This window comes from Contarinia nasturtii, unplaced genomic scaffold (genome assembly GCF_009176525.2).
Source record: "Contarinia nasturtii isolate CC-2019 unplaced genomic scaffold, AAFC_CNas_1.1 Cnas_scaffold_1037, whole genome shotgun sequence".
Classification (NCBI taxonomy): domain Eukaryota; kingdom Metazoa; phylum Arthropoda; class Insecta; order Diptera; family Cecidomyiidae; genus Contarinia; species Contarinia nasturtii.
In genome coordinates, this window is record NW_022198383.1 from 19,521 (window position 1) to 44,989 (window position 25,469).

The 25,469-nt window shown below is 35.6% G+C and overlaps 1 protein-coding gene across 1 annotated transcript; it reads right to left on the bottom strand.

The window, feature by feature from the left end:
* Positions 1–599: 599 nt before the first annotated feature.
* Positions 600–25,084, bottom strand: LOC116343743 (GTPase-activating protein CdGAPr). The gene is made up of 9 exons (XM_031771959.1): positions 23,521–25,084; positions 6,207–6,724; positions 5,608–6,076; positions 5,261–5,520; positions 4,973–5,148; positions 4,016–4,830; positions 3,098–3,946; positions 1,034–3,024; positions 600–969 (listed from the first exon to the last, which is right to left on the bottom strand). The coding sequence occupies exons 1-9, from the start codon at positions 23,539–23,541 to the stop codon at positions 894–896; spliced, it is 5,175 nt and encodes a 1,724-aa protein (XP_031627819.1). The 5' UTR covers positions 23,542–25,084; the 3' UTR covers positions 600–893.
* Between the last annotated feature and the right edge of the window lie 385 nt (positions 25,085–25,469).

The window sequence follows — 25,469 nt, forward strand, 5'->3', positions numbered from 1 at the left end:
TGAATAACATAACAAAAAAATGGGTTTAAATAATGAATCATTATTTATGATATTAAATCGAAAATGATAAAAATATATAGATGTAGTAAGAAGGTAGCGTGTAACAAAGAAGAAAAAAATTTCAACGAAGAATACGGAAACGGAAAAGGGATTTTTTTTCAAAATGTTTCATGCAATCGTTTAGAAGGTAAATAAAACTAACGAGGAACACATTAATGAAATTATTAGATAAGAAAATTGTAATTATAACGTAAATATGATCAAGGCGAATTTTCAATTCTTGTCTTGCTTTCATTTTCTTGTGAAATGTGTAAATTACAATTTATAGCCTATGCAAATTCTAACGTAAAACAACATTGCTAAAGTGTATATGAGAAGGTGAGAGAGTCATTTCACCGAATTTCCCTTTTGTGACACATCAATTTTGGTTTGAACCAACTTTTCCATTTGATTTGATGACAATTTCTCAGAGGCGATTTTTAATTTACACTTGCATTTTGGGCATTTTTGCATGTTTATGAACATTTCCCGAAATGCTCATTCCAAAATCAGAGAAAGATGCTTTCTTTTTGTGTTTAAATAAATATTTGTTTTGTGTATTCGGTGAAATAATTTAATTAATTTTACTTAGACGAATGTGATAGCTTTATCATCTATCGAATATATCATGCTAATACATACTTTGTATTTGAACAATGCATTATCGAAAAGCAATATGTGAAAAAATACATAATAATCAATATATGTTTTCTTGATAATCCATTTTGGATTTATTTCAATTTCATAGACGAATGTGTTCGTTTGATTGATTTCCTACTACTCCTAATAGGATGTTCATTTTTTGGTACGAATTAGCCGTTATACTCCTGCAACATCGATGCACCACAGGTGATTCAGTGGTTTTGCGATCGCGATTCAAACAAAGCAGCGACATCTCGAATTGATATTTGTGGCGACACTGGATCGCGTCTGAAACAAGAAAAATAATATTTAGTTTTCAAAGTAAAAATTGCACATTTCAATGCAAACTCACTGCAAATGTGCTGACGTTCGAACCGTTCCATTCAATGCTGTATTGAACTCTTGTTCACGTTTCAGATCAATAGATCGCCGATCGAATTTTCTTGTTCGGAATGCGACACTTTGTGCATCAATATTGGTCGTTGTATCAGTACAATCGTTTTGATTTTTCTCATCGCTAATGCTTCTCACTCGACCCAATGACCCGTCATTGGCGCCGCTCATCAATGCCAATGACGAATCGGCATCATTTTTATTATAAATTTCATTACGTGATTTCGATTTGTACTGCAATGAATCGGAAATTTTCTTATCAGCATCTTTCAATTCGTTCAATTCAATTTTTGACTTTGATTTGGCTTTGCTATTTTCTTTTTCGCATTTAAACGATTCCGAACGGAATTTTTCATTCAATTGATGTCGACGCTCTTCTTTGATTCTCTCAATGCGTTCGCGATCCAATTTAAAATTGCTTAAAACTTTGTTGCTAACATTGGTCGCATTGCGATCGTCGTCGGTTGGTAATTTTTGATCAAAATTCACATTGTGTTGAATCAATGAAATCGGATTTTCCGTGGTCGGTGTGATTTTTATTTCAGCCGGCGACATTGTTTCATTGATATTCTCTTTTTTACATAATTTATTCTCGGCATCAGTTAAACTGGGCAAACGTTTTGGTGGATTTAACAGTTTCGGTTTTGTTGAATCGTTCATCGAACGCCGAATCGGACTGTTTTCCGTTAGAATATTTGTAACAATTGGAATTTGATGTGTGCTTCGATTGACCTTTTCATTCGATCGGCTACTACCGAATTCACGAACAAATGCATTTTCGTCAAGACTTCGTGTGAAATTTGAGGTTTTATTGAGTTGTTGTTGTTGTGGATTTTTCGCCTTTGGCGGATTTGGCGGATTTGCCGAATTTCGATTTGTATCACAGTTTTTACGGGCAAACGGTTTTGAAAAATCAAACGGTGGCTGTGCATCGATCGGACTAGTTTCGAATTTATTTGCCAATTGTTTTACCGTAAAATTGGCCGGTTTGCTATTCTCTTTGCCAATGGATATTGTGGCATTTGTTTCGGGTATATTTAGTGATTTTGTTTTACCATCCAAACGCATGTTTATGTTTTCGTATGCATTTGGTGATTTTCGTAAATGTACATTTTCATACATCGAGATGTTGGCATCAAATTCCAAACTGTCCTGAGTTAACTCTTGCTCTGGCATCAGAACATCGCCCGAATCACTTTTATTGTCATCGACAATTGTTTCGCCGAACACACGGTCGTTGGACGCGGTCACCGTTTTTGCACTTTCGATTGTAGGAACAATTTGTGGAGTATTCAAATCATTGTTAAACTTATTGTGTGTGCCTTGCTGTTGCTGCTGTTGTACATCATTGCCGTTGTTAAGCAAATGATTTACTTCGGAAACGGCACCTTTGAAAAATTTCAGTTGCTCGTAAACACCGTTGTCATCGAAACTTGTCTCCAATGGTTTTGTCACCACCGATGAAATCACATCGACCGGTTCATAATCTGGGAATTGATTGGGATCCGGCGATATTGGTCGATCATTTGTAAACATAAAGTTCGCTGACGGTGCATTGCGTATCGGTGATTTGTATGTGATGTTTATTGTAGCTTTGATTGGACTTTTCGTTTTAATCGGCGGTAGCGATTGTACAGGCGTCGTTACTTGTTCATAATTTGCAAATGCCTGTTCGAGCGTCTCGTATACATCTGACTTTGGTGAACTTTCAATTGAAACAGCATTCGATGCCCGATTCAAATTTTGATAACCGAATTCACTAGGTGTCATCGATTGACTGGTGCTGCCCGATGTTTGAGTGAAATTTGGAGTATTTGATGTTGATGACATATTTAAATTATGCTTATTTGATGGCGGCGACGCATCATCGATGGACATTTTTGATTTTTCCAAGTCCAACGATAAATCGCATCGAATATTTATCGGTTCGGCTTTTGGATTTTGGTTTGTCTGTGGAAAAAAATAGCGAAAAAAGGTTAACATTCAAAGTTAAATGAAAAAAAAAAAACTTTTCAAAAATTACATTTTGTTCAGTGTCTTCCGTTGACATAGGTAAGCTCAAATCTTTCGGCTCTGCACTGCAAATTAAACTCTTTATTTCATTCATTCGTTGATCAAAGTGTTGCGTTGCCGAAGACATATCCATATCAAAAGCCGGAGTATTCAATGTGCTACTGTTTTCCGAGCTACTTTCACCCAACAGCGAATAATGTGGACTCTTGCTCGGACTCGACGGTGTCGGTATGCTTGACTTCGAATGATCATTTTCGTTTGCTTTCAAATGGTCCGGCGAACTATTTGACAATACAAGTCCAACACTGCTGCGACTGTTGGTGTGTTTGAAATCACTGAAACTGCGTCGGTTCCTATCGTTATTGTCATTGATCGAAAATCGGCTTAAGAATCGTTTTTCATCCGAGAATTTTTCGCCCATACCCGGATAACTGAATCGACTCTCTTTATTCTCAAGTTTATCGTTGGTTTTATTGTCTAAAGCGCTGACTCTAAGCTGTGGCCGTTCGGCCGTCGGCGTTTCTTCGAGTATTGATGTTCGATTTGATGCTGGCGGATTATGAACTTGTGCACATGCATAAATTGTATTCGCTGTGATTGTATGTTCAGGTGTAATGCTATCAATGAATTGAATATCGGATAATGATTGACGCTCTTCTAAATTATTTTCCCGTTCTTCGACTTTCGTTCGTTTTCTCAAACTGCCGTCATCCGATTGGTTGTTGTGATTGCTTGCATTCCATTGATTCTCTTTGGAATTTGGCAAATTGAGACGCGGTTGTTTCTTTGGGCTTGGATTTACGCTATTTACAGCGCCTGAATCGTCCGTTCTACATCGTGTTACACGACGTGATTGCATCTAAATTGAAAAATAAAGAACGTTAGCATAAATTCATAATTTAATTCAAAATCAATTTCTTGTACTTACTTCTCTCGGCACTCTTGGACTGCTGACCAAACTTTCGCTTTCCGAGAATATTCTCATTTCGGGTTCTTCACGATCGAAATTGAGACCCAATTCCGAAAATTCGCGTGACGGTGAAACAGCAACAGCTCTCAATGGTGACTGAAGTAAATCAAAGTACGAATCATGTGAAACGGACCGACTGTGGCCGGCCGTACGTAAGCTGTCCGCTGAACTGGATCGTTGGCATATCTCCATTGGTTTGCCATCACCAAAATCAATACTTTTTATCACTTTCTTTTGGCAACTTCGTGTTATTTGCTTCAATTTATCATCCTCAATGATTGGACTGGAAATGCTTGCGCGATGAATTTCTTTGGCAATGCTAGGTGTCGATGGATTCAATAATTTAAGCTCATTTGAATTGGAATTTCGTTGGCCACGCGAAAACAATGATTTCCATGAATGAGTCTTACGTTTTTGCCAACTTCGTGGCACTGGAAGAACGGTATGATATTTATCAGGTAAGCTGGATGGACCGCCACCAACTTCGATGTATGAACTTGAACCGCCCGGTGTATTCATTGGATTTGTTTTATTCAAGTCAATGAACTCGATTCGATTATGACGATTTTGTGCCTCTTCGAGGCTTATCAATCGAGCACCACTACCAACACCCAAACTCTTCGGTCGCTCTATACAAATTGGTGCCGACAGCTCATGATCACGTGAATCGGAGTGCACCTCTTCAGCGTCTTCGATTGGGTCGCAGATACTTGTTTCAAGACCACTCTCAAATGTTTCGTCAAATATTTTATGACAATTTGTTATGAGATATTCTATGAATGAAATGAAAAATAAATACATATTTTATCTCAAAATTGATAAGAAAAACAATTCAAAATGTCAAAACTTGTTTTTCAGCTTCAAAATTTATCTTTGTGGTTTGTTTGTTTCCAACAAAAACACAAGATTACTTACCAGTAACTACGGCTTGAACACCAACACCTCTCAATGCTGCAACGCCACCCGCCTCAAGCGATGGACTACGCAGCAAATTTGGAGCCCAAACAATTGCCAAATTTCGATCGGTCATTCCAGTTCGTGCCGAATGCTGTGCAATTTTATTTAAATGCGTCATCAGATACTTTAGCGTTCTGCAAATAAAAAACAAACACATCACCAAACAATCAAATTAAGGATCGAATAAAACAATTTACAAAGCAATTTCGTGGAAATCATCATTAAATTGAATAATCGCAACCGTACCTGTAATGTGGCGGAGGTAATTTTTGTACCGTTTCTTTCATCGCATTTAGTCTTTCCTCGGGCTCACCACGATTTTGAATCGCTTCGACAAAATGCTCATACAATTGATATGTGCACAATGGATTTGGTAGCTCACGGAAATACATTTTAACTAATGAGCTCATCGCGTGTATATCTTGTCTCACTTCTGGATTGCCCAAGTCTGGGACGCGTTCTTCATCAAAACCACTACGAAGTTTTTGAATATTTGATGTGATGCCCTGAGAAATAAATGCAAACAAATGTTTTACATAGTTTGTCCATGTATTTTGATGGCAGGTGACGAAACACATTCGAATCATACATACCGATAGACGATAAATGCCATCAACAATGCCAAATTCTTCGATAAATTGTGAACAAACTTTTAGTACCATTGGTATCTCTTGTCCGCTATTCAATAAATGTTCACTTAAATCGCACGAAAATACGCGCTCCTTATAAATACCGCTCTGTTTGAGACAACGACGTGATGGCCGCGATAGAATAAAGCTACGGAAGAATGCAATCAATTTGCCATGTTTGCGTAGAACAGGTTTCGTTGGTGAGACATCCAATGAGCCAACCAATGGTGCTGGCAATACTAGATTACGCGGCACCTTGTCGCCTATCGTAGCCACACAACTTTGTGGAAAAAAACCGACCTCGTATTGACTCTTTTGCAAGTGGCTCTTTTTACCACGCCACCATACCGATTCGGCTGGACTTGGCATATCGATCACCGATATCATATCACCGACTTCAATCGAAATTTCATCACATGCCTGCGCATTATATCTACGACACACAGAAAGGGAAACAAAAAAAAGTTTAATGACACCATCAATCGATCGTCCATTTCAAACGAGAAAGATCTTGAATTGAGATAAATGAAAATATTTTTCCATCGATTTGAACGGTTACTTACTTGCGAATGCCATAGGCAGCACCGACAGCCGGTGTGTTAATGCTTTTCATGGTATCTGAATCGGCTAGTGGAAGACGTTGACCTTTATTGTCCAATTGAAACCAGCTCAATATTTGACCGCATGTCAGTGAATCCGAAACGATTGAAGTGAATCGTTCCAAATATTCGGCAACTATACTGTCCATTTGAAGATCATCTCTTTCCAAATCGCTTAAATCAACCAAATTACTGATTTTTCGATCGTATACGCATCGATGCAGCATTTCATCCAACATTTTCATATTTTCAAATGAACGTCGTATTAAAAATGGTTCCGTTTTTTCGGCCGTAACACGAATTATAAACCATAATTGTTGCGATGCCGTCGATGATCCGGATGTGTTGGCATCTTGTGCTATTAAATTACTATTGTGCGGATCGAATTTTTCGTCGTTTAATTTAATATGGATTTTTCCCAATTGAACACGTTCATAGTGGAAATGTGCGCATTCTTCCAGCTTCGGAAAGCGACAATACTCCTGTGATGAAGAGAAAGAAAGAGAAAGAAAAAACCACAAAAATTAATGATAAACATAAATAAATAAAAGTCAAAGCAAAAGCAACGTCAAATAGAAATATGTTGTTTATTCAGATGCAAATACATATCCACGTTATTCATCACGTGTTCGTTTACAGGATATACAGATATTATTGATTCAGTTTATTCAGTTTGAATACGTAAAACTAGAACGGTGTCGCCAATCAATGGCGATCGATTTCGAAAAACAAATTATTCAGTCGAACGACATCAAAATAAAGTTTTATTTACATTTCTGTTTTTTTTTTTGTTTTCATTAATAAATTTTGTGTATGTTTGTGACGGCCGATAAAAGAAACAAGAATAGTGTCGCAAACAATGAAACGAATATTTTTGCGAACAGCGACAGAGAAATATAAATTAAATTTATCGGCGACCATTTAGGTCTTTGTGATTGTTTGTAGAACAAGTTTCATATCAATTAAACAATTATTACAGAAAACTAGAAATTCATACTGCATTAGATAATTTGTGTTTTAATTAATTCATTTATATCATTGATTCAAGTTTTTTTTTGTTGGTTCTTATTCATTCAATCTTCTTTTTCATTGCTCAAGAGAATATTCCATGCCAAGAAATGCTATAAATCTATTTGAATTGACGATACTCGCTTTGATTAATCTGACACACAAATTCAAATGCATCGCTTCCTTTGTCTTTGTGTCACAAGCGCTCGAGCGTTTGCAAGCTGATTGCATGCATTTAAACGATACACTTAAAGTTATACATATTAAAATTACACAAACAGTAAATGCGATTGTGTGTTGATTTGAATCTTTGTTGGTCCGCTATATGACTGCTCTTTGCATACGCTTTCGCGATTTATTTTGTCGAACTTTTGTTTTTTATTCGTACGAAACGAGAGAGAGATGCACATAAAACTTCACATATGAAGTCATGAAAAACTCATAAATCTTCATGAAAACAAAGTAATTATTTTATTACTTGTCTTGGGTTATAACAAGCGCATTCGTAACTTGTGCAGGCACGCATGACCCACTCTATAAAAATATTCATATGCATTGCAGATTCACCCGATACGGCGGCAATTTGTTTGTCCATTCGGTTGATTGTCTCAAAAAAATAGTATGTATGCACAACGAAAGAGCGCAAAATATGAGCAGCAGAACCGAAAATATGAACAGTAGAAAATTGTTTACGCGCGCACATCGCGCTCCGTTGCAAATGTGCCAAAATTACAGTGAAAATATCGTAAAAATTTTGTGGATATGCGGTTGTGTATATCTCGAATCGATATTCAATGCGCGTTGAATTGAATTGGCGATTTTCCATTTCGATGGAGCGCATTTATAATCCATTTAGGCGCGCTCTCAATTTTCGATGGTGTCGATTGCTTCGATACATATACATCGCCACACCAAATGGCAAATTCAATTTTGTCTGGCAATTTGTACAAGAATTTTTCACACATGCAATGTTCAATAACAAATCGCCTGTCTGCCGTATCGCCAATTAAATGGACAAAATCAACATCACCGCCTGTTTACAATCTCTTCTTTTTTTTGCGTTCTCTTCCATTTCATTTTGTAAACGCTTTTTTTCGCTTTTTTCCGCTTCTTTTCTTTATCTTCATTTTAATTTCGTTCGATTCATTGTATGGAACCGGTAATGATTTGAATATCATAAATATATCATTTTATATTTCACTTCGTTCCACACAGAATTTCATTCGGTGATTTTCAGTTTCCGTTGGAATACGTAATAAATAGATTAATTGAGTGCACGTCGGTTTGTGTGACAGAGATAGATAGAGACGGAGAGAATCACTGTTGTGTATCGTAAATTAAAAAGATTTCAGCATCATCCAAGCATACGACACCCATCTATATCTCGACATCGGTCTCAGTCGCTCTCAATCATTCTATCTTTGTTTCGTTCTCCTCTTCACTCTTGTGAACTCTTTAAGCTTGTGGCAAATCTCCGCTCGATCGCCGAGCGCTTAATTTGTTACTTCAAATCAAATTGAGTGTGATGGCAAAAGACGGTTCGCCATAAATATTTTTGACATTGCATTAATTTATCGCCCATTCGCACTCGCTGCACTGTTGTATACAAGCACTTTTTTATTTATGTGTACAAACAATGAATGTTAATGGAACGAAACGCGTCACACATTCTCATATATTTTATCAGGTGCCTTAAAACAATTCCATGGTTAAAAGCAATATAATCAGTTTTAATATGGAATTAATTCAATTTTAATAAGTCTCCCTTCACAGTGTCACCATATACGCGATAATGAAGATAAACGCGCGCTCATTTTAATTTTCGCTTGCCAACAAAACAATTTATTAGAATATTTCCTGCGTATGCCTTTTTTTTTTGCGTAAATGTTTCTCTTCAAATTCATTGCCATAAATGGTGTTCACAATTGAGAGTGACAATGACAATCGACACATGACCATAAAGAATGTCAGCAGCAAACGAAGCAACGAAAATTATTCTAAATGAAAAGAATAACTTGAAATGAACACCTACATAGATTTTGGGAGTGAACGCGACTAAGAATCGAACAACTCCGAATGCTATGGAGTATCATTTTAAAATGTTTTTATTACTTCGAGAATATGGTGACCATATTGCGTTGTCAATGTTGTTGTCATTTGCACACACTTTCTCTCTCTCTGCCCCTCTCTCGGTCTATCTCAATTTTATACTCCGTTGACAAATTGTGAATGTGTCGATTATTTTAAATTATTATCGATGCTTCGCATTTTGACTTATAAATAATACAATTTTCCATTAAAATGTGTTTGATACGACGTGCATTCGGGCGAAGCCATACTATAACAGTCAGACGTACAGAATCTTCTCTCTCTATGCTTTTTTTTCTTTTAAATTTAATTGAAACTCGTTTTGCGTTTAATTTATTTCGTCGAGCGTTGTAGAGTTGTGTGGCTGTGGTATGGAGTGGTTTCTTGCATATTTTATGTTTTGATTTGGCATATTGGCAACCATAGCTCACACCTACATTCATTGGAATCGATTTTATGTTCTTAAAACCTGTCGTTCATACCTCATAAAAAAGGCAACTTTAGGGCGAAGTCAATAAAGAAAGAGATGGAGAAAAAACGCAGCATTTTTTTTGCGTTGTATGTTTAAGGCAATTTCCTTTTTGATTTTGTATTTTATCGGCTCGGTTGGTGTTTCGGTGCGTATGTTTATTCACATTTAGTTTGCTTGGCAGTCAATCAATTCATGTGAATGGTTAGTTAATTTGATGTAAAAACGCGAAATCGCAACTAAAAATCATTTGTCAATTTCAAACATTTGCACAAATGATTGATTGATCAAATGAGTGTAAATCAGAATTGCTTAGTCAGTTGTGGCCCATAAAAGACAAGTTTTATTCATATTAAATGTATGGGCATGTATACGTGTGTATGCTTACACAAGCGACCGTTAAAACCGTTAGATATTGACCGTTGAATGATGAATAAAATGCATGACATTCAGTAAATATAAGCGCTAATTGACCAAACCCAGAAAAATGGACTGCGTACTCATTGAGACACACACACACACACATAAACATTGTACGAAAAACCATTTATTGTTGAATAATCATGCGCTTCTTATCACTCTCCGCCAATTCCAAGACTCGTCTTTATTCACACATATCGACTCTATAAACAATGCGAACATAAACAGAAGCGAACGCACATCTAACCAAACCCATGCACAAATAGAATGATGTCACTCATAATGCTCTTATCATAGAACGAACAGTAGCTTGATATTTCTCTATCTCCCTCTCTCCCTCTTTCATTTGTATGCCACTAGCGGTTTCGAATTAGTTCAAACTTTATTTTTAATAAACTTAATGGAAAGCGCGTCAAATTTCGGTGCAGTTTAAGTAAAAGATATCACGCAATCTATTTTTGATGACAACAGGCGCACAAGATTTTAATGTCAAGTACATATACATAATTTATAATGAACTAACACCGACACAAAAAATTGAAGGACTATTTTTTTATATTTGCCATGGTGTTTTTTGTTTGTTTGACACCGCACCCACAGAGAAATTCCTCACCAGTTTTTCTAACTGCATTTTGTGTTCTTGTTTTTTTTGTGTTCTTATTCGCATGTATAGCAGAAAAAAGTGTCTTTGAAGTAAATTGAATTCAAGGACTTTCGAAAAATAAGTGGAACTAATTCTAATGTGTTAAAAAAATGAGGGGACGACACGACCATTGCACGATGGCGCTATTTGACCTTTCTGTTTACAAAAACGCATGACAATTTGCGTTGATTAAAAGACCGGATGAACGAAATTTTGTTTCATTCAATTGTTCGTTTACCATTTTCCCGTCCAATTTGATGGCATTTTTAACGCTAAATGAGTATTTTGTTGTTGTTTTTTTTGCGTTTCTATTGCGCATTTTCACAGAGAACGTGAACTGGGTCTTTGGAGCAAATACAAATATTTACATCACTTATACACCAAAATATGTAAATAAAATCAAAATTCCACTCACATTCGCTTGCGGTTCGGACAGAAGTGATTAGTAGCACATATGTTAAAAAAATGAGCCACATTCAACAACCAAAATACACGCTCAAAACCAATGTTAAATGAGAGAAGAAAACATAATCGTACAAAGTGTGTATGCAAATGAGAATATCGCTGCATAAAATCAATGTAAGATCGTGCACGAATTTAACAATGGCAACGAAAGATTTTCATGGGTAAGGTAAGTAAAAGCCAAATCTTTTTTTTTCTCATTCAATTTGCAATAGCAAAGAACTGTAAGTAAAAGTCTCTTTTTCGCACAACTACGAGCATACACAAAATATAAAGCCAACAAACTTGAATTTCTTTCGCTGATTTTTATCGATATTTATTTGCTGTACATTTTTTTATATTGTACTTTTTTTTCATTGAATGTAATTCATTCAACAAAGAGTGAACAGAACGGGAGAGAGCTAGAGCAAGACCTCGAGAGAGAGAGAGAGATAGAGAGAGAGAAAGAGGACGACAACGGCAGTTGCTGACACATGATAATTTAAACAACCGTATGGCAATTGTAACAATTGTGTTTAGCAGTCATCGACTACCACCGGAACTATGTGCATTGAAATTAGCAACATTATTTGAATAAAACCGTTTCTTCGCATACATCGTTTGTGTGTGTGAGAGAGAGATTGTGGATATATGTGTGTGATTGTTTCCGCCGAAATCGGGCGCATGAAGAATTGAAGAAGAGGCAAAATGTACGGGCACAATCAACCAAATCCACAAAGCTCCAATTACAACAAGCGCAGCAATTCGATGTTGTTGTTCCTTTTTTATCCAAAACAATTGTTACATGATTGTTATCCCAATTATTGTAAATAATTATTTTATTTAGATTTTTCATTTCAAACTTTTTTTTTATTTCGCTGTGTTGTCTTCGTTTTCCATCTGCATGCATATGTCGATTGTTTTGCTTTGTTGTCGTTTTTCATGAAGCCAAACATTAACAAAAGTAATCGTGAATTGTAGTAGAACGATCAAAGAAATCAAACGATGATGATGAAGATCGCACTGAACGTACGGAACAGTGAAAATAAATTGCTTTTTTAGTTGTTAAATTATTAGGTTTTTTTTGCCAATGTATTATGTACACAAAGTAACGTGTACATTTGGCTATAAGACTTTATGTAGTCATCGACATTGGGAAATGTTGTTGTTGTTACATTGTATGCGGGCATGTTCCAACTGTGTTTTTCGCTCTCATTTTTTGTGCTTTGTCATATAATCATTGAGCGTAAAATACATTTTGAATTGTAATTTAAATGGTCGCGGACAACGAAAATAAAAAAAAAAACTGCTGAAACCAGAGTGACTTCAATGATTAAGCGACGTTCTTGAGTATTACGTTTTTCGATCGATTTAGTTATACGCGCAATTACGAAATTCGTTGGATTATATAGCACGAATAATCTCCGATTTGATCCCATTCGATGTTTAAGTAACGGTTTATTATTCAGCAATGTAACTGTTTAACGACATTGATTTTATTGCAATGCAATTATCGGCTCTTATCATTCGGTCGATGGTGTGATGAATACAATAAATGTGTGAATCATCGAAATGTAAAAATCCCAGACTCAGTGTAATTAAAACAACAACGACATAAATTCAGTCGGAATTGCCATATGTTGGCACCATGTATAGATTAAATTACCTTCTTTTTTTTCGGTCACATGTCGGTCGCCGGAAATGTTTAGTCTATTTTGAATATGTTTTTATGTGTGTGTGTGTGATTTTTTTATTGAACGATTGAAATTGAAATGCCTTTCATTGACGCCACACGGTGTAATGCAGTAAAAATACGCGTGCATTCTCTGTAACTATATTAATATGTATATGTGCAATGATGGTTCAACAGGTTTTTGTTGTTTCTAATTATGTTGTTTGGAAAGGTTGAATGGCGAAAATGAAAATGACCAATGTACGAAATAGAAATTGAGAAAAAAAGCCGACGATTTCTCGTCGTGGACAAAATCGATCGATCAATATTAATGAAAGAAAGAAAAAAAAGAAATGATAATGACGATGATAAATGAGAGTTTGGTGATTGTTTCTCTGTCTTGCTCTCTTGGTCAATGCCATTGTCGTTTGGTTGAAGCGAAAATTACAAGAATATCACGTCAATACGATTATATCGTTTGATGTTGCCAATCATTTCACGCGCGCGTAGCGGCTAAAACGTGAATTGATCTAAAGTCACGGTTTCAAAATGAAGCATCGACTCTAAACCAACAACAACAAAAAAAGCGCACCGACTTTCTAATGCATTGCGAGTGCAACACGTATTTGTTTCCCTTCTCGTTCAATCGTTCATTTGTTCGTTTAATCGCGTAATGCGATTGTGTGAATGGGTGAAACAAGTGATGGGTTTTTTGTCATATTAAAAGCATTTCGATTCCCATCCTTTTTTTTCAATTCAAATAATGATCATATGCACTTAAATGGAACTGAAAACACTCATTCACCGACGGCTTATTAACTATAATTGTTTCACTAAATGAAATCAATTCGATCGTTTATTTTTCAATTTCTGCTCGGTTTGTCGTCGTCTTTCACTTGCTGATTGGCATGCTGATAGCGAGACAAACCGAACGAACGAAGAAAAAAAAAACATTTAATTGTTTGCCATATTTTAGCCGCTCGATTGTGTCGACGATATTATAGTTTTCTTCTTGTTTTCAATATAATCGCATTGTAATGGCCATTTTATTGGCATGCCAAGCTATTTTGTGAAAAGAAATGTGATTTTTCATGAATTTTTCTTTTCTTTTCTTTTATTAGAAAGAAAATGCCAGCCTTTTCTATGTTTGTCTCTCGTTCGGCATCAACAGTGAGCTTGTTCAAGTCGTAATGTGTGGCAAACCTATTTGAGCTACAATCATCATCAATTGTAGTAAAAGTGGTCTTGATTCGAGATAGCAGAGCAAAAAAAAAATATATAGAGCCGATTGTTTATTAAAATGCGCTTTTACTCTCATTTGATATCTCGCAGAAGTTTGCTTGCGAAAAAAACACACACACACACATACCACACAATTCGTAGGAAAGGAAATGTATTCGATTTGAAATAGAGTGAAAAAAATAAACAAGATTTTGGATTGAGATTTGGCAACTATTTTTAGAGACGGTTGGTTCGTTCAGTCGGGTCGTTGCCGGGAAGAGAATGAAACATAAAGTCGGGGCAAAACGAGTAACATTTGTGCTCAACAATTTTTTGTTTAGATTTATTGACGAAACTGATTTAACTGCTCTTTGCTATTGATATAAACACCTATTTTTCATTTAAATGCTATAGATTTCGAAATATATTTCGTCTCTACGGCACTTCTTCCATCGTTTCAGTTCACATGTGCTTGTGCACTTAGCAACAACAACTTGGCAGCACAATGAACATAAAAATAAATATAAAAAAAAAACAACGAATCGAAGTAGAGAAAAAAAATAAATCACAACACACACCGAGAGAGAATGAGTTCACAAATGATTACGACGAATAAAAATGGTTAGGTAAGAACGATAACGTGAATTATAAATTGCTCAAGTTTATTTATTTTTGTTCGACGGTGAAATCTTTCTCTTGCTTTGTCTTTTTTATTATTTCACTGATTCCCGATTAAACGCTTTTGCTTTGGCATTGTATTTTACTTATTTCATTGCAGTGTATTTAAAAAAAAAAACAAAAGACGGAAAAATATCATAATATTTTAATGAATGACCAAACGGGAAGGAATAAAAACACTCGGCGTGTGTATGCACCGAAAGTAATCGCGTTCAGTTAAGAAGAAAAAAAAGCACAAAAAGAAATTACTTTCGTGAATAAAATTATTTGGTCGTTATATAATTTCAGGTCGGTAAAGCAACGTTGGAACACGTTGGACATAGACGACAAAACACATGGCAGCTTATGGTTCCGAATTCGGTGTGTGTGTGTGTGTGCTGGCATTTGGTTGCCGGGGTTACATGTTTTTTCTGCGTGATAATGTCCAGCGAACCGTAAACATAATCTCGGTGCTGTTTTTTCTCTTTATTTATTTATGCAGTGAAAACGAGAGTTACCAATCCGGATTGACATGACCGAACCAACAAATTTTCAACGAGACAATATTTTTTTATGCTGATTTTTTTTTCATAAACATAAACGGTGTCTTTCTTCTTTTTTTTTCTCTTTGATTCGGTCGCCTGTATATAATTACACGGCGATGGTGGTGTTGTTGCTGTTTTTTCTCTTTTGATCGTGCTTGACTCAGCGAAAGTTGACTAAAAGACACATTGCATCAATTCGGTTCGGGCATTTGCCTATGCAAAATAACGGAAATGAGTCTTGAATACATTAAAACAGTTTTTTTTTTAATTCAAGCAAATAAACTCTCGGATAAATTATATGAGCGATTTTATGTGTCTCGTGGTATGATGTGTAACGAAAAGAATCTAAATCAAAATTCCGTGAATAAATTGTTGTATCTATTTCTAATAAACAATGCGGTTGGAAGATATTGATGACGATAAGCGATTTACAAAGCGCCAAAACAATGGCAACAGTTCGTGTACGTATGTACGTACGTCGAAAAAGTTCAGGCACACACCAAAAAGGTTTCGAGAGAGGGAGATAGAAATAATTATAATTACATATTATGCTATATTATCCATTATTTGTGCTCATTGTTAGAGCTGTATATTTCGTAAGTAATTTTAATGCTCTTCATTTCAAATTATTTTCATCATCATCATCATTTTTGCCTCATCGTTTTTCATGTACTCGTGGTTGTTGTTGTTTTTTTTCGATCCAATAGTTTGGAGCTCATTTGACGCTGAATATATACTTTACGATATTTGTGAAAAAAAAATTATTATGTATAAACAATAACGGCACATTACAGTGAAATTCTTCCATCATTTACAGGAATACCATCGAGAATTGCGAAAGCAAACGAATCTATCGTGCGGTGTGTGTGCTTCAAATAAATGCTCTGTGCTTGTTAAATTATACACACACGATCGGTGTGTAGAAAGTAGGAAAAATGTTTCGGCCGATTCTGACGGCAACAATTGTCCATCATCTAAACGCTTACCATTATATGGTGCAATAGCATGCCTCATTCGCACTTAGAATAACGACCATTCTGTGTGCTTTTTTTATACCATCATCAAATGCCGCATTTGATATTTATGTACTCTTGGTACCATTATTGGAATAGAATTATAAGCGGCTGCCTATGCTTGAACACTGCCACTTCGACGTGCCATGATGGATATTGACTATTAAGCTTTCATGCACTTTATTTTGCAATTGCCCGTTTTTTCTTGCTCTCCCTCTCTATCGCACTTGCTCTTGCACGTTGGCTCGCTCTTTATAGCGGCTATTCTTGGAATTTCCTTTTTTTCCATAGTTTCAGCACAATAATTGTTGAGCTCTGTAGAATGTATGTTTTTTGTGGGTTCTTTATCTATGTTTGGCTATCTGCAAACCATTTGCCCTTTTAAAAACGCTCGATTCTAAAGTTGTGGCATCGATTCGCACCACAAGTCGACTTTCAACAACACGCCGAGCTTATTAAAATTGAAATCAACAACCAGCCGTGCAACGTGTGAGCTTGATCGAAACGGCTCTCAACACCTCACATTCGCGTTCACGCGCGATTTATGAAATACGTGAATGCATACAAATTTTCAGCACATATCCAAACGTCCCTGGACACCGTCGTACAGTTTTGTGGAATTTACATTGCTTCGATATGTGCGCGCACACATTCCAACATGCCCGTGCTGCGACGATATAGAAATATATCGGCGGTGTACGTAACATAATAATTGTAATGAGCAATGCAGCGGAATGAAACAAATACAGCAAATACAAATAACAAAATCGTACCGTTTGTTCACCTGCTTAATCATTACGTGGCTGGTGTTTTTTTTTTTTTTTCCAATTGTCTCATGTCGATACGGAGTGTATTTACTTCTTGTGTTACACCTTTCAAAGACTGATCAATATAATGGACACTTGATCTCTTGAGACTGATCCAGTATCGCCATGTCGAAGCCTACCACCAAACTTCAATACTGTCACTCAAGAATTGCCCGAAATGTATGCTTAACTTCACACGGCCAAATTGATTGCAAAATCAAGTTCTGCGTACAGCTATTATAAAACTTTAGAAATTAACTACTAAATGTATGTTCCATTGCTGCACACATCGAAGGCACACATAAAGAGAAAATGGCAAAAACCCGCGAATTACATTTGCATAACAACATTTCGATAGATCGAAGAAAATGAGAGAGAGAAATATCAATAGCAAATGACATTTTTGAAGTTCCGTTACAACTATTCACTTAGATTCACGATTTTATTATGGATATTTTTTTAGCAATATTATGAACAAATCAACGGCTATCACAAAGCCATTATCTTTATGATTCTTTGACCGAAAAACAATGCACATTTTTATTCACAATGCTCGAAAACGGCGGAAGAGAGTCTGAATTCGCGTTTTTTCAAATATATTGTCCCATTGATCAAATCGAAATGCACAATCGTGAACCACGACGAACAATATTTTGAAATATAGCCACGATCCAGTTATATTTGTCGTATTCATTCGGATATACTTTTATAGCCATGAGAACAAAAGCTGAACATACAAACAAAAAATTATTATTAAAAAAAAAGTTTCATTGAACAGCTTGTGCGGCAATTTTTGTCACTTTGAATCAAGATTTGGTATTATTTTGCATTTCGTGGAAAACGGTAACAATTGAACACGTCAATAGAGAATATGTTCGTGGACAAAAAAAAATTGTTGCATTTTTCTTATTCCAAGGCGACGGATGGTGAACAAAACATGTCTATAAAGAGAGAGATAAAAGTGGCAGCGTAGACATTGACATAATCCAATATATCGATCGAACTGGTTTTTGACATAATTTTTCACCATGAAAATCAAAAACTCACTGCTCAAATACAATTTATAAACATAAAATCCAATTGATTCGCGACGGTTTCTCCCATAAAGTTGGCAGTAGCAAACAGCAACATCGCTGCTGGCTGTAGCACATATGAAGAGTAATAAGCTTGATTTTATCTCTGAAAAAGAACCGTTTTTTTATTTATATTCTGTATTCTTTGCATTCTGCTTGATGCTTGTGTATTGTGCCAAGCAGCCAAATGCAATTGGCAGCACCACAACTGGGCTTATTATTGATTTGGGTGTATATATATTTCTTCAGTGATTTGTGAATATTTCGTAGATTTATGTGTCCTAGATACTCAAGACGCGCGAAATTGCGCTGGTTTTCTGTTCGAGAGAAATAAAAAAAATGAGGCGCGCACAATTTTCATTTTCCTCGATTTTGTACGCTATACGTTTTCATTTCTTCGTCATCGCATTTGCCATTTCGCCTTGTTCTCTCTTTCTCTATCTTCGTCCAAGGTTTTGACAATACGTATTTTGCCTTTTGAATAAATATTTGAATTAAAGCACATTTCCATTTTTCGTTCTTCTGCACACATTTAATATATTATATCGCATTTCTGGTGTGCTTCATTTTCGCACAACACGTATTATAAACGTATATATATTGAATTTGTGTGGCTTTAAATAGAGTAGAACTCATGACACAAACCCATCATATTATTCGTTTTTCTTTTTATTTCGTTTGTTGTACTTCTGTTGTTGTGAGTTTTTTTTTTTCAAAAGAAAATTGGATTTAAATGTAGGAAGCTGTGCAAAAAAATAATTATTGGCAAAAAGAATGCCGATGAGTTCCTTTGCCCCGACGACCGTACAAAGTCCATATAGACATATTTTCTTTTAAAAACAACATAGACCGAGTTGATAATACAACGCGGACGGTTTATTTCATTAAAGAAAAAATATGACAGTAATGAGGGAAAAAATGTCAATGAAATATGCAATTAATGCTGAACAAACGAAGAATGATGTTCTGGAATTGAAAGGAATACAGTAAAGAATTTTTTGTTGAAGCTCTTTTTGAACGGCAATGTTGATTAGAGATGCATATACTGTATCAAGAAGAACCACATGCCATTTCTCAACGGCACACATCTAATGGAATAGTTTTGAGTTTTTGTTCTTTTTATTGAATGAAGAACAAAAAATAAAATGGCACAGACACACACACACACACACACAGCGAGAGAGTGGCAGCCTGTTCTTGTGTCCTGTAGCGAGCGTCTAAAGTGTGGCAAATGTGCGCATGCATGTTGCATTGGCTGGTTTTGATCTTCAATGTGCCCATTTGTTTCAAGTACTCTGTTTGCATGACCATTGTAATTTTTCAATGGACACACATGAACAAAATGAAAAAAGAACAAAGTTTCATAACTCCGACTGTGAAGTGACGAGCGACCGCTTCAGATTATAATGAATAGAATTTACTGTTCCAAATGCATCGTCTTTATCGAACAACATTTGTTAGCAATATAGAGAAATTGTGATTTTTTTTCTTTCTCTCTCTCTTTCTCAGACACTGTATTTCTTCTTTTGTTTCGTTAAAGTTTTTCTTCCTATTGTATGCTTGTCGCGTCGAGAACAAGTATTTCATAACGTTTTATTATCATTTTTTTTTTGTTCGACTTTTGCCTTGTGATATTTCCTCTTTTTCTCTATCTATTTAACAGCTAATGAAATAGAACGAATTGAATTGCGCGGGCAAACACCATCGAAACCGTCCACTTCTAAATCGGGCATGTTGCTACGTCAATCGTTTGTCTTGTCGTGAATGCAATGAGTCTATCGTTTTGTTCAGTAGTGAGAAGAAATATTCATTTTGATATATTTCGTCGACCGTTTATTTTTTTCTATATATTTTATTTATCTCATTTCTTTTGTCATTTGTGTGTGTGTGTGCATTTGTTCGCATGTTGCATGGATTTTATGCCGTTTGATACTTATAATTTGTGTGTCTACGTTTTCTTCTTTCTTCGGATGTATATTTTCATCGGTAAGTGTACAGCAAATGAAGTAACAAAAATAATACAAGAAACGGATATCGGCAGATGTTATTAATTGAACTCAACTTAAAAACCTAACTGAATGATGCACAAAACAAAAACAACAACAAAATATTGTAAGAAAATGAACACGTTGTGTTCAACGATGCGCACAAAAATATATATCTACTCCAAACAAAATGTTCTACACGAAATGACAACGGAACATAGCATAGCTGGCACAAGTACACAGCAAATTTTAAGAAAAGAAGACGACTGAGAGACACAGAGAGTGAGAGAGTAATGAGAAGAAATCATCAACAAAACAAACGAAACGAATGGATGATGCACATACAACATCTTTTTGTTGTTATCTCTTGTTGCTTCTTCTTATGGTTTTGTTGTTTTCTGGTGTGTTTCATCGTTTTTCTTCTTTGTTCAACAGATGAGTGCAGACGATGAATGAGCATCACTGACAAAGTGAAATATGTTCTCCAAGGCACTGTCAAATGTGTCAAATTGTGAGATAAGCGAGCGCAAAAAAGTCGTAATCGTTTAATCTATTCTAATGCGCAAAACTCCAATAATAAAACCACTTGTACGGTGTGTGTGCAACCGTTTTCAAACATCCAACGAGCACTTTGCCATTGGCATGCAGTTGTTGTGTGAGACGTCTCTTCTTTCCACAATTCTTTTATTTATTTGATTGCTTGCATCAGATAATTGTTCGAATGCAATTGCATTCGCAACACACTGACCATTTTTATGTGCACACCATAGCGTTGCACTTTACAAAGTGACATTGAATTGCCCTTTCTCTCGAACACCACAAAAACGAAACGAAAGAATGTGTGAAAATATAAAAAACCGTTGATGAACGGCATAGAAAATCGCTTTAACATGGAAAAGTCCATTAAATCACGTTAATTAACAAAAAAAGAACACACAAACACATTTGAGCACAATGATTTTTCTTCTATTTTTAACGAACTTTCTAACCAAGTTTTTGTTCTTCGAAATTCGAATCTATTTGAAATTGTCGATTGAGTGCGTTCTACATTGTAAAAACGTTAACTTATTGTCTTTGGCATTAAACGTAAACTCTCGGATTTTTGACAATCAATGCACAAACGCAACCGCGTTAAAATGTCACTTAGCACCGCTTAGCACACACAACAAAAAAAAAAAAACTAGGTTAGAAAATCACGTCATCAATTTTCTTATCGCATTTATTGTTATTTATTTATTATAAATCGTTGTTGGTGTTAGTAACATCGTCTCCACTTGTTATATTACATCGTTATTGTTTAAAGTTAAATTCAAAATGAATTGGATTGTGGAATTTGAAAATCAGCTTTTGATTCGAATACGAAATGAGTTGCTTTCAATGGCTGACCAGTTGATTGCTCGTGCAAGCCAAATAAATGTTATTTTACGTGAACGAAATAGCAATAATCGTGAAGCGGATGATAGGAGTGACAATGGAACGGATGCCGTAGCTACATCGATCGAAGGTGAAAACAATGTGTCGCAGGAAGATGGCAGCGGAGAAACCATGTCCGATATTTTGAATCTAACCAATTATGAATCCGTTGATATGGACCACAATGATAGCAGCGACAGTGAATTAGGATTTAGTTCACTTGATCTAACCGCAATACCATCAGATATATCGGATCTCTCCGACTTTTGAAGAGATTTAATTACATCGTTCCATGAATGAATCATTAACACATCAACTTGTTAAAAAAATCGATATCAAACACACGTACAGCATTCACATATCAAAACATAAGAAGAAAAAAAAATTGTTATTGCTCCCATTGAAAGTTGAGAGCGTATTAAAGATGTTTATTTATAGAAAAAAAGTTATTTGCATTTCATGTTGTGTGTGTGTGTGAAAAGTAATTTAATGTTCTTTAATACTTTGCATCGAATCAGAAAATAAATATTGAAAAGCGATTTACGTTGTTGCGAAAAGGCATATGTGTTTTTTATTTCTTTTTATTGTTGTTGAAAAGCCAAAACGAAACGCACTCGGTTTCGATGTGGAAACATTTACCCAATAAAAATATGTGAGTATGTTGCGATCAGTTTATTAGAATTATTTTATGGAAAGAGAGAAGTAAAGTGCTTTGTACGGTGCATAAAGAGAAGACACAAATGTACAATGCACGCATGTACGGCTGCAAAATTGTCGGACAACAGCAACAAAAAGTGACTAAGTCTATTGAAAAGTAGCCGCATTTTAAATGCTAACAATTCAATTCTGCACTTTGCGAATGCGAATAACTCATTTTATTAGTGGACATGCTAGTAGTCGGGCTAGAGACAGATATACACTATGCGCCACCGTTTTTAACTCTTTCCGCTTATTTTGAATGACCACTTGGTCATTTTGTCGCGGCAATTTTGCAATGATTTTCCTTCATATTCGCGGTCTCATATCGAATTCTGTGTTCTCTCTCTTCATGTTACATTGAATTCAATGCGTGTACGGGTTTGTTGTTGTCTACTGAACATGAATTACGCAAAACAAATAATAAAAAAAAGAATTCTTGTTCCACACACCGCACGTAACCGCCATTTTTTTCAACTGCATGCCAGCGTATGTGTACACATTAGCATGTGAAATCAACATAAATATAAAACAACTCAACCAGTTGTCACTCGAAACCCTCAAAATGTGAATCGTCGTATCGAATGCGTTCATTTTCCTTTATTTTCGTGTGTTTCTTGTGCTCACTCATTCCCTCTCTCACTCTTTCTTTCTCGCTCTCTTACTCTACATTCGTGTTCAAATGTACACACAAAAAAACACAATGCAGCGTGCATTCTATTGGATATAATATGGAAATACATCGCGATGAATATCAATAGGATTGAATGGAAATCGAAACAATTGCTGCGTAACAAAAATCATTTTTTTCTCTCTCTCTCTTTGTTATGCTTTTATTTCTTCGTTGTCGTTTGGATCGGTCTATTAATTGATCGACAATTCAAATTTCTATAGACAATTTAACAGCCACGACACCAATACTATAATTGATAGTACATTTTTTTGTTTTGTTTCTTTTTTTATTGTCGTCAATTTTGATTTCGAAAATAAAAGAGTCAATGGAATTTAAATTTCATGCTATTGAATAAACATTGTTTCCAAGGCGTATGTATTTAATTTGTGTGTTTCATTTTCGAATAGATTAAAAAAAAAGTAGGAGAAGCATTTTTTTATGATTATTATACTTACATTCTGTGTTGGCTTCTGCATTTTGGTATTCTCAGTGTTCCCGACTTGTTCTCGTTCCAAAGCTACACAATTTATTAGGCCATAACTTTTTCTCTCGCTCGATACCGTTCGGAAACTAGTAGAATGTTGGGATTATAGTCATATTTTTCGATAGTGACAGTCGTTCAATTCCTTCTTTTCAAGACCTGAATTGTTTTTCACGTTGACGATTGTCACCGACAACCAATTTATTCTATCACAATTTGTCGTTATGTTTCTTTTCTTTTACCTCTGAACAAGAGGACTACCGAAAACAAACTACTTAATCTCTTTCTGTTTTTATAACTTTTGTTACGATTCTTGTTTTTGGGGTGTGTATCACCAAAGAGTTTTTCACTTTTTGTGCGATGCAGTCAATTTTTTCAGTTGTTGTTCAACACATACACGCACTTCGGTACTAGTACTAGTTTTTTTTTACTTCGTCGTCTTCAATGGGATGTGTTTTCTAAGCAATTGTGTGCCGAATGTACGACATTCCTTTGTCTGACATCTGACATTATGTTCAAATATAAGCTCATCATTTGCACTGGCACTGAGCAATCAGATGTGCGCGAATCATATCCATTCGATATATGTGTGAATTCGTCTACAATGTCTGTGATGTGTGATTAAATTCCTGTCTTGTTTTCACACCGATTGACTTCAACGATGTTTCGTGATTTTTAGCAAGCACACACAACACGAAAAACTAAAAACAGCCAATTATGTAAGAGTTTATATGATCAAATGGAAAATGTATTCACTTGCAATTAAAATGTATAATCATATTGATTTTCATTCCGACCAAATGTCATCGGTCAGCAAGACGAAAAGGGTAATATTATATGCTGCATACGCATACATGCACAATACACCCAGTTTTTGCAATGTTCAAACGATGATAAACTGTGTCAATTGCCGTCAATGTGTTGACGACTCGAATTTTCCATTTGGCACCAAAGCCAAAAAGTACAGCAAAAAATCGTCTTTTATCTTGCACCGTACAAGAAAAATCAATTCAAATCACATGAATTTTTACACACATTAAACCGAAACAATGTGTGATTAGATACGAAGTGGGAAAAAAGAATTGTTGTTAAAACACACACGATAATACATAAGATAAATAACAAACATTCCAAAGTCATTCATCAAATGATGATGCGATAATCATAAAAAAAATAGAATTTTAGTAAACACATCGCACACACCAAAATCGTTGTATATTACAATTGTTTTGTAAAAAAAAATGTCAATTAATCACACACATCGAATGTATTTGCAAACATTGTCTTTTATCTGCGTTTTTTTAAATCGAAAATTCACAATTGCACACTTGAAGAATGAATCATGAAGATCGTAAAGACAAATTAAAACCGATTGATAAATAAACAAGTACTTAAATGAATAGAAACGAAAGAACGCGATACACGAAAAAAACAACAGAAAATCCACAAAAATATATTAGAGTCTCTCGCGCGACGACGACAACACCACGGATGCTTAAATATGTGCTATCTGTCCGATGTCTTCAAACAAACTCTTCGACATATGTGAAAGTATCAAATTCACTGGCAAACTGCGCTACGATACTCACACACTACACTCAATTTCAACTACTACAATAAACGACGTACAGGCAGGGCGCTCAATTTCATTTATCTCCAATGCATTCAACGGTGCCGAGAGCGCGATATGAATCGACAAAATATTGTGTGTATGCTTTTTTGGGAGAAGCCTGTGTGTACTCTGTACGTATGACACACGCATTCTCTGTCTCTCTCCCTATATCCATTCTTAATTCTCGCTCTGCTCTCTGCACATATATTTACACACTCTCTCGCTCTCTCTCTCTCTTCAGTTTATTTTATTTTGCGGCTGTCGTTCATTTTGGTGAATTATGAAACCCTGCGCTCCTCAATCGATTTTGA